Below are 10384 nucleotides of genomic sequence, written 5' to 3'. Positions count from 1 at the left end.
TGTGTGTCTGTGAGCCAGACTAGATTCGGAGAATTCCACTCCTCATCAGTGACCCTGGACACTACCACCAATAAAATATCGGACCAAACCAAGCCTTTATAGTAGTGAGGTATCGAAATACGCCAGTTCGACTTTATTGCTCTATTCGCCGTATTTAAAACTGTACCGGAAATACTGAGTTAACTTGATCTTGATTTATTATTTTTTCATAGAGTTCTGATGAAGGTCATTTGACTTAAAACTCTACAATTTTCCTTTCTTTCTCCTCACGATATTTGAAAATAGTTTTGGAAAAGATAACTTCCTCGCGTTATGCCTTATTATTCACTTTTTTTTTTACGACAGTGAAATGCTTACCCAGCTTTTAAATACTTTATTGTTCTATTCGCCCTATTTAAAATTTTTTATGCATTAATTTCTAAGAAAAAATAAGCTGTATCAAAATCTGGAACGCTAACTGAATTTAAAACGACGAAAGTGAAGTCACTCAAGCACACTAAATGAAATATTTTTCACATCTATTTAAGCTATTTTGTATTCCACGGAGCTAGGCCAGGTGGTTAGGGCACTCGACTCGCAATCTGCGGGTCGCGGGTTCGAATCCCCGTCCCAATAAACATGTTCGCCCTTTCAGCCATGGGGGCGTTATAATGTGACGGTCAATCCCACTATTCGTTGGTAAAAGAGTAGCCCAATAGTTGGCGGTGGGTGGTGATGACTAGCTACCTTCCCTCTAGTCTTACACTGCTAAATTAGGGACGGCTAGCGCAGATAGCCCTCGTGTAGCTTTGCGCGAAATTCAAAACAAACAAACATTCCACGGAGCTTGCGATTTATGTCCGATCTCATTTCCTTTTACATAAAAAATATTTATGTTCTAAAAATCAATAACTAGGAAATCATATAACAGATAAAGAGAAAAGTTAATTATGTATACAAAAAATATTTTACGTTCTATTTCCGCAAAATCTGTGTACCAAAGTTTCAAACTTGGCACAACATGAATGTACCGAAGCTTCAAATGTGGCAAGTAAGGATATTTTATGCTGATTTTTCATACAGTTTGATATATTTTTCCAGACTGCTATGATGACGTTTAAGTGCAGTTTAATCTTAGACTGATGTGTTATTTATGAGTTAAATTATTGTGGATTTGAAGTTTGTAGGCGGTTAAGTTGATATATGCAGATGCAATCCTCAACTTCATGTTAAAAGACTCACCGTACCTGAAACACTTGTATACATGAGGATTTTCGAAAGTCATGCAAAAATATTCCATCTAATAAGAAAAAAGGATCCGTTCTACTACGGAATGAAACTTATAACAACCAGACTATACTTACTTGTGAAGATTGTAGGACAGCATTAGTAATCATATAGGCTCTCTCTAGGTGAGCGTCGTCACGTGGATTAATGCAGAAGAGGAGGTGAGTGATTCCAAGAAGAGGAAAGAGAAGGGCTGTTGCTTTGATAGCTTTCCTGAAAGAGAGGAGGTTTAATTTATCTATAAGATGCCCGAGAATTTCAAGTCAGTTGTATAACAGTTAACTACATGATTTTGTTTGGAAAGTGTTGATATTTTTCAAGGCATTTATTTCAATATTTCTTAGAAAATATTTGGTACGGAAGTCTTATAGAAATAATTATATTTGGAAGTTATTCGTAAATACTTGATTTATTATATATATATATAATTGTCGTTATTTTTAACGCAAAGTCATCTCCACTCTGACCACCGTGGGGAATCGAAACCCGGATTTTAGCGTTGTAAGTCCATAAATGTACTGCTAACCCACAGGTTTGTTTGTTTGTTTTGAATTTCACGCAAAGCTACACGAGAGCTATCTGCACTAGCCGTCCCTAATTTAGCAGTGTAAGACTAGAGGGAAAGAAGCTAGTCATCATCACCCACCGCCAACTCTTGGGCTACTCTTTTGCTAACGAATAGTGAGATTTACCGTCACATTATAACGCCCCCAAGGCTGAAAGGGCGAGCATGTTTGGTGGCACGGTGATTCGAACCCGCGACCCTCAGATTGCGAGTCGAGGCCATCTAACCCACAGGAAAACTTCCAATATTTTGAAACAGGGGTTAATTCAAGACAAAAAAAAAATCTGGGGAAATTGTTTTCTGACACATAATACATTTTACGGGAAGAGAGCAGTCATAACTCAGTAGTGTCATTTGAAAGAAGCATTCATTTTTTTTTCATGAAACGACCGCTTTTATGGAGCAAAGAAAATGAAAAAAAAAAGAAAGAAAAAATTACGATAGCGATGAATTGCCAAAACTGTATTCCGTTTCTTTACAAAGCGGTAAATGTATTCTACGGAGGTAGATAAATAAACAAACAAACAAAAGACCCCCCAATTACAAGTCAAGAGGCGCCCGCCTGCATTGAAAGAAAACTATTTTGTATTTGAAATGCTACGACAGTTATTCCTCACGTTTTTATATATTACGTGAAATTGCTTTATATTCAATTCGATACAAGCAGATCAAAACATTGAGTGAAATACCAGAATATTGTATATTAAAGCAAAGCAAAGAGGGTATGGTTTCTACAGGCAAGTACGAAATAGTTCTGGTTCTCTGTACTATCACTAAATGGTTTATGAGACAACAAAAAAGGTCGTATTGTAATTGAAGAATGTTTTTTTTTTATTAGTGATATTTTTTAAGTAGTTTTAAGCCATATAAAGACAAACTGTGAGGTTAATTTCATAAAACACAATGAAAATTTTTATTTGCGAGGTAGATCAAGTCATAGATAGACGTATGAAAGTTTTACCTCACTTGAGTTGTTTCTATGGAGACGCTCATCCGCAGCTTGGTAACCAGTATTCGTACGATGTTGACCAAAAATACAGTGTTGATCTACATCAAAAAGGATGACAAAAACATAATAGATTATCTCACAGAACGATAAAGTATTACTTTATTTCTTTGATCAGTTTTAATCACATAGTGAAATAAACACAACTGACTGAATGCTTACCCTCTATAATAACTATATAGTGAAATAAACACAGCTGACTGAATGCTTTCCCTCTATAATAATTATACAATGAAATAAACACAGCTGACCGAATGCTTACACTCTATAATAATTATATAGTGAAATAAACACAACTGACTGAATGCTTACCCTCTATAATAATTATATAGTGAAATAAACACAACTGACTGAATGCTTACTCACTATAATAATTATACAGTGAAATAAACACAACTGATTGAATTATTACCCTCTGTAATAAACATACAGTGAAATAAACACAACTGATTGAATTATTACCCTCTGTAATAAACATACAGTGAAATAAACACAACTGATTGAATTATTACCCTCTGTAATAAACATACAGTGAAATAAACACAAGTGATTGAATTATTACCCTCTGTAATAAACATACAGTGAAATAAACACAACTGATTGAATTATCACCCTCTGTAATAAACATACAGTGAAATAATAATAATATAATAATAATGATAATATTAATAATAATAATATAATAATAATAATCAATTTACATCAACCTTAAAGTCTTTAAAGCTTCAAATATTTTCTAAAATGAAGAAGTAATAACAATAATTGTAATTATTTCTTTACTAACAGCTTGTTCAGTGGGCAGATAAATTGTTCTTTAACCCTGATTTAATTCTAATTAATTAGGGAAAAACATATCGTCAATTAAAGTAAGAACGGAATACCTTTCTGTAATCTAAATTTGAAATGTCTCCAAATGAACGATTTTTCTTTACTGTTGTTTTACAACGCTTTAGCCTGATGTCAAAAATTTAAGTGACAAGTTTTGTTTTAAAATAGGGACCAACTGACGTCTTTAAACTAGCATATGGTGATTAACAAGTTTCATCATTTGAAGAAGAGCCACTCATTATTACTTTAGAAATCAACCGATGGGACAGCGGTAAGCTTACGTACTTATGATGCTAAAATCCGGGGTTCGATTCCCCCGCGGTGGACACAGTAAACAGCCTAATGTGGCTTTACTCGAAACCAAACAATGAAATGAACCTATCAACTTTTAGAAAGACAATACACAAAATAAAGCAAAAGTTAGAAGCAGCAGAAAAGAACTCACGAGGAGAGCAGCTATCATTGGACCTGTAACAACCCATACGTAGCTTGTCTTCCCGTATCCTTTCCAGCAGAATGTATTTCGAAACCGTGACATGGTCATTGCCCAGGAAATGATAAATATTAACGGAGCACCTCCAGGTAGATAAAACCAGGTTTCATTAATTAACAAATAGAAAAAATCAGGTTTCATTAATTAACAAGTAGAAAAAATCAGGTTTCATTAACTAACAAGTAGAAAAAAAAATCAGGTTTCATTAATTAACGAATAACACTCATTTCATAAACATATGATATTATATACTGAGTGGAAAAACGTGTTTAATTCTGAATAGAACAGCATAATATTTGCTACAGCGAATCCAAATCTAGACTGTTTTATGAACATTTAGAAAACAAGTTAATATTTTTTCAAATAAAAACATGTAAATAGTGTATTATATTCTATCAAGACAAAAGTCTTATGTTTTTATAGTAAAATGTAACATCTGTAACACTTAGGTAGCAGCGTATTACAGTATTCCTATAGAAACGTTACAGTCAGTGTTCAGAACAAGAAACTCTATCAATTAACAACCAACACTCAACTTCTTTTCAGTTACGACTTTCTTAAGCAAATTGTACCAAATTTAAAATGGACCCTCTACTTTGATGTTATTGTAGTATTTACTAAGCCTGTTGGTAATCTGCTGAAGATGGATGACGTGCGATCCTAAACGTTTCATCGATGCTGTTGTCTTTACCTTGTAATGAAGATTAACTATCCCTCATCCCGATGAACACAATACCACTCTTGCATTTATTGCACTTAGTTCAATGAAAATGTCATCAACTAATATCTTGTTATATCATTCAGATTAGAGATATCTTGCTATATCATTCAGATTAGAGATATCTTGTTATATCATTCAGATTAAAGATATCTTGTTATATCATTCAGATTAGAGATATCTTGTTATATCATTCAGATTAGAGAAGAAACTTGCACTCACCCCAACCTATCAAGTAGTAGAGTTTGAAAGGAGCGTCCTTATTGAAGACAGAGATTGTGATCCGACTGTGTAGAAGTAGTCCTTCCACAAACATCCAGTTAATACTAGCCATAGCGGCGTACATCTTGAGAGACAATATTGTTTTACATAGCCAGTCCTGTGAAAAACGTAGCGGCAACGAATTAAAACAATTATTTTTGAGTAGTTGTGAAAAGGATTAAAATATGATTAGCATCTCTTCAAATGTTTCAAGAAAAGGCCAGTATTAAGTGAGTGTTTTAAAAATATGCATAGTTAATAATATGTTTGAATATTTTTTTTCTGTAGCTTGTGAAGATAAATAATGTATAAGCTTTTTTCTATAGTTAGTGAAAGTATACATTGTATAAACCTGTTTCTGTAGCTTGTGAAGATACATAATGTGTACGTTTTTCTATAGTTTGTGAAAGTATACACTGTATAAACCTGTTTCTGTAGTTTGTGAAGATAAATGTATAAGGTTTTCTATAGTTTGTGAAAGTATACACTGTATAAACCTGTTTCTGTAGCTTGTGAAGATATATAATGTATATGCTTTTTTTCTATAGTTTGTGAAAGTATACATTGTATAAACCTGTTTCTGTAGTTTGTGAAGGTACACATTGTATACACGCGTGTCTGTAGTTAGTGAACGTACATACCGTATATACTTGTTCTTGTATTTGTGAAAGTTTATATTGTACAGAGTAGCCCCAAAGTAGTAGGACTCTTGAATAAGTCTAGAATAAATTGTTTTTTTTTCACAGCAACCTCTATCTAGATAATCCACTTTAAACACGAGCACAAATAAGAATTAATTAGATCAGATCAAAGAAGTTTATTTTCGTCATGGTAGTTACTGTTGTTTTTGTTCCTGCAATGGTTAAATAATAACAACAAAAATGTAATTACTACTGTTCCTGTAATGGCTAAATAACAACAAAAACAATATAACTGTTACTGTTATGGTTAACTTACAGTTGGTTTAATAACTGTTACAGTTCCTGTAATGGTTATCTAACAACAACAACAATATAACTGTTCCTGTTCCAGTAATGGTTAAATAACAACAACAATATAACTGTTACAGTTCCTTTAATGGTTAAATAACAACAACAACAATATAACTATTCCTGTTCCTTTAATGGTTAAATAACAACAACAATATAACTGTTACAGTTCCTTTAATGGTTAAATAACAACAACAATATAACTGTTACAGTTCCTTTAATGGTTAAATAACAACAACAACAATATAATTATTACTGTTCCTGTAATGGTTAAATAACAACAACAATATAACTGTTACAGTTCCTTTAATGGTTAAATAACAACAACAATATAACTGTTACAGTTCCTTTAATGGTTAACTAACAACAACAACAATATAACTATTCCTGTTCCTGTAATGGTTAAATAACAACAACAATATAACTGTTACAGTTCCTTTAATGGTTAAATAACAACAACAACAATATAATTATTACTGTTCCTGTAATGGTTAAATAACAACAATACAACAGAAACACATTACATTTATGATGCACCAGAGACCTATCTTTTGGGGCATCCTGTATATATATTTGTTTTTATAGCTGTGGTCAGCAATAAGCGTGGAGATGATTGTTTCCAGAATTTGTAAATGTTGCGCTTTTGTTTTTTAAGTTTTTTTTTCATTCAGTTATTAGTTATAGAATGTCACAATACTTTGGGGATTTTGTTTTTCCTGTACACCCAATAACCCACCCATATAAGGTGGTTGTATTTTCAAGCTATTAAAGAGAATACATATTAACCAATTTTGTTTTGGGGACTAAGAATCTTTAGTTGGTTCTCCTGTGATCCAAGACAAGAGCTACGAGTAACTATGCTTGCTGAGAGGAGACACTTAATTCTGTTTGTCTGTTTGAAGATAAACATAAAGCTACATAATGGGCTATCTGTGCTCTGCTCACCACGGGTATCGAAGCCCGGTTTCTAGCATTGTAAGTCCGCAGACATACCGCTGTGCCACTTGGGGGCGTGACATTTAATAGAATATATATAAAATCTATTATTTGAAAATAACTGTGTACATTGCAAATTCATAACGTAAACACGACACATAAGTAAATAACAAAAGTAAATTCAAGTTAAGCGGAATGATATAATAATTAGTTTAAATAATACAGTGTATTATATATATTTTACAAAAAATATTTGTTGCGTTTCTTGGAAGGGGGTGAAGACATGTAAGTATAAGTAAAATTATTAAAATAATATTTGTTAAGGTTTTGTATGTTTGTTACAGGATGTTCCTGGGGAAATGACGGAGTAGGTCATGCTGTGAACTTATAATCAAGGTCATGCTGTGAACTTATAATCAAGGTCATGCTGTGAACTTATAATCAAGGTCATGCTGTGAACTTATAATCAAGGTTATGCTGTGAACTTATAATCAAGGTCATGCTGTGAACTTATAATCAAGGTCATGCTGTGAACTTATAATCAAGGTCATGCTGTGAACTTATGATCAAGGCCATGCTGTGAAATTATGATCAAGAGTAGTTTGCAAATGAGCAAAAAGGTGAAACAGTTAGCATCTTATAATGATTTTTATGGATTGATTCATCTTAAGTGTAAGGCAATCTTCATAGAGACAAGAAATTTAAAAGATTTGTCACGAAATTGAGTGTTCTCCATAGTATAAGAGTGATACTGATAGAATGCAGTTCTGTTGCCTGAAATCTTATTAAAAAAGAGGTTTTAGTTTGGCTATTCTTAAAGAATTTCCTCAATTTGCTCATATTAATAGTTAGCTATAAAACCGAGAAGTTAATATTATCTGTGACAGAAGAGTATATAGTTATACTTACAACATCCACGTACGATAAGAAACGTGACTGCAGAACTCCTGGAGACGAAATTATGACAAGCAAAACGGAATGAATAATAAGTGCCACCACCAGGTTTCGGTGAACTCGCAGTCGTGAACACTGAAGAGACCTGCATGGTTATCAACATTATTTGTACACATGCAATTTTCAAATGAACGCGAGATTATAAAGAACAAAATTGATAAATAAGGTTATATGTTATACTAAAATATTTTGAAAAGAAAAAGATCGTGGTAATTATTAAAAGGAAAGAAGCAGGGAGCAGCTCAATAAAATGAAACCTTTTTGTGAATCTGCCATTGCACTAAACACTAACAAACGTATGTTTTGAAGTGCATACGAAAAGAGTAATATCTGTCATCTTTTCGTATGCACTTCAAAACATACGTTTGTTAGTGTTTAGTGCAGTAATATCTTTACTTTTTTAGATGATGGAAATAATCAGTGTTTTTTATAGCCCCATTGACAGAAAATGCTTTGATAAGAGAGTGCTAAGCACTATTTTCTTTAACACTTAAATCAATCCCCTTGATCTGAGAGCCCTTCGTTTAAGTCAACCATATTATCCTATAGCCACTATAATAATTTCAAATTACATATAATATGACAGTGTAAAATTGTTTTCAACTCATGGCTCTTGCACCTTAGGCTTAGGATACGCAAATAACTCTTTTGGAAATGTGTGGCGCGGCTAGCCCTCGTGTAGCTTTGCGCAAAATTCAAAACAAACCAAATCGAAACTTGTGAAAGTAAACAACAAAACAAAAGCAGTTGTGCTGATGAACGAGAAATGTAAAAGAAAGAAAAGTAAAGAAAATATAAAGTATGATATATGTTAAATGTGAAAGAACGCGTAAGTTAAGTAAACACTGAGTGAAGAAGTGGATATGTCTTTCTTTACATGGCAAGTAGTAGTAAGAAGTTATGTGTGAAAGAGCGTATAAGACAAGTACATTGTGATTTATGGGGTGAATATGTTTTTCTTTTCATGGCAAGTAGTAACATGAGGTATGTTATGTGTGAAAAAACGTATAAGTAAACATTGAGTGATGAGGTGGATCTGTATTTCTTTACATGGCAAGTAGTAGTAATTAAATCCACAAAATACTTGACGGCGGATCTATTGTAGAGACCGGTATAATGTTTAGTCCAGTCATAAAACAACTTCGCTTAAACTGTTAGAAATACCACATGTGATGACTCATTATATCTGAACAACATGTATTCATAATCTTTCTCATTTAGATAAAGAAAAGTTACGTTTTTTTTATGAAATTCAAAACTGCAAACTTAGCGAAAGGTTTAGCATAATGGAGCCTGTCAGTTCTTTCCTTTTGTTCAAAAGCTGGGTATGGGAAATAAACGTTAAAGCTGCCACTGTTTGCCGCATCAACTTACTTGAAATAACAAAAGATGAACAAAGTCAGAAACAGCGTTGCTAGCGACACCAAAGAACACACAAACAGATGTACGTTACTGCTACCTGGCTGGATGAGAAATCTCCCGACTCCTACAGGTAAGTAAATACTGTTTTAAAAGATAAATCACAAAATCAAACATCAATAAAGATGAATATGTTAAGTCAACTTAGAACAGCAATACAAAACGTTACAAATGTATTGACGCCTGTATAGTGAGTTGCAGACATATATTTAATGTTCTTAGACATACTTCCAGTTTAAATATTAGTCTCTTCTAGCGACTTTCCAGTTAGTCACAGTGAAATAGATTTTATTTAATACTATAATCAGAACTGTCTATAAGGTACAGTATTCCTTTTACTAATTTACGAGCAGTCCTTGTTGACAAGGTGACCATACCTGAAATTAATACAAAGTTACTGTGGTATTCTTGGCATATTTTATGGTGCTTTGAATTCTATTCTAGTGTATGTATTTTTAATTCATTTACAATTATATTCTTGATACGCCTGAAAAAAAAAAAGTTCAAACAAATCTACAAATGATACACTAATGACGTCGCCTCGATGAAAATTTGCCATACTTGTCTCAATCAATGAAGGTTTACGTTACAATAATGTGTCCTTTTTCAACATGGCCCGGCATGGCCAGGTGGTTAGGGCGCTCGAATCGCAATCTAAGGGTCGCGGGTTCGAATCCCCGTCCCATCAAACACGCTCGCCCTTTCAGCCGTGGTGGCGTTATAATGTGACAGTCAATCCCACTGTTCGTTAGTAAGTTGGCGGTGGCTGGTGGTGACTAGCTTCCTTCCCTCTAGTCTTACACTGCTCAATTAGGGACGGCTAGCGCAGATAGCCCTCGCGTAACTTTGCACGAAATTCAAAACAAAACCTTTTCAACATAATGTGAAGTCTGATAAAATATTATTAAATATCATACATGTCTGATTCTATGGGATAACCAACGCAAGG

At 33.4% G+C, this 10384-nt stretch overlaps 1 protein-coding gene across 1 annotated transcript in view; it reads right to left on the bottom strand.

Moving 5' to 3' along the window:
• The window catches only part of LOC106464558 (corticotropin-releasing factor receptor 1-like), a 69532-nt gene that overhangs the window by 9369 nt on the left and 49779 nt on the right, over positions 1–10384 (bottom strand). The window contains exons 4-9 of the mRNA XM_022392291.1: positions 9391–9502; positions 7972–8101; positions 5099–5255; positions 4111–4241; positions 2793–2878; positions 1344–1479 (exon numbers count right to left, since the gene is read on the bottom strand). Coding sequence (XP_022247999.1) covers positions 1344–1479; positions 2793–2878; positions 4111–4241; positions 5099–5255; positions 7972–8101; positions 9391–9502 — 752 coding nt within the window. The remainder of the gene's footprint in view (positions 1–1343; positions 1480–2792; positions 2879–4110; positions 4242–5098; positions 5256–7971; positions 8102–9390; positions 9503–10384) is intronic.

The sequence above is a fragment of the Limulus polyphemus genome, unplaced genomic scaffold, assembly GCF_000517525.1.
Source record: "Limulus polyphemus unplaced genomic scaffold, Limulus_polyphemus-2.1.2 Scaffold1687, whole genome shotgun sequence".
Classification (NCBI taxonomy): Eukaryota; Metazoa; Arthropoda; class Merostomata; order Xiphosura; family Limulidae; genus Limulus; species Limulus polyphemus.
This window is presented reverse-complemented; position numbering and strand designations above follow the sequence as displayed.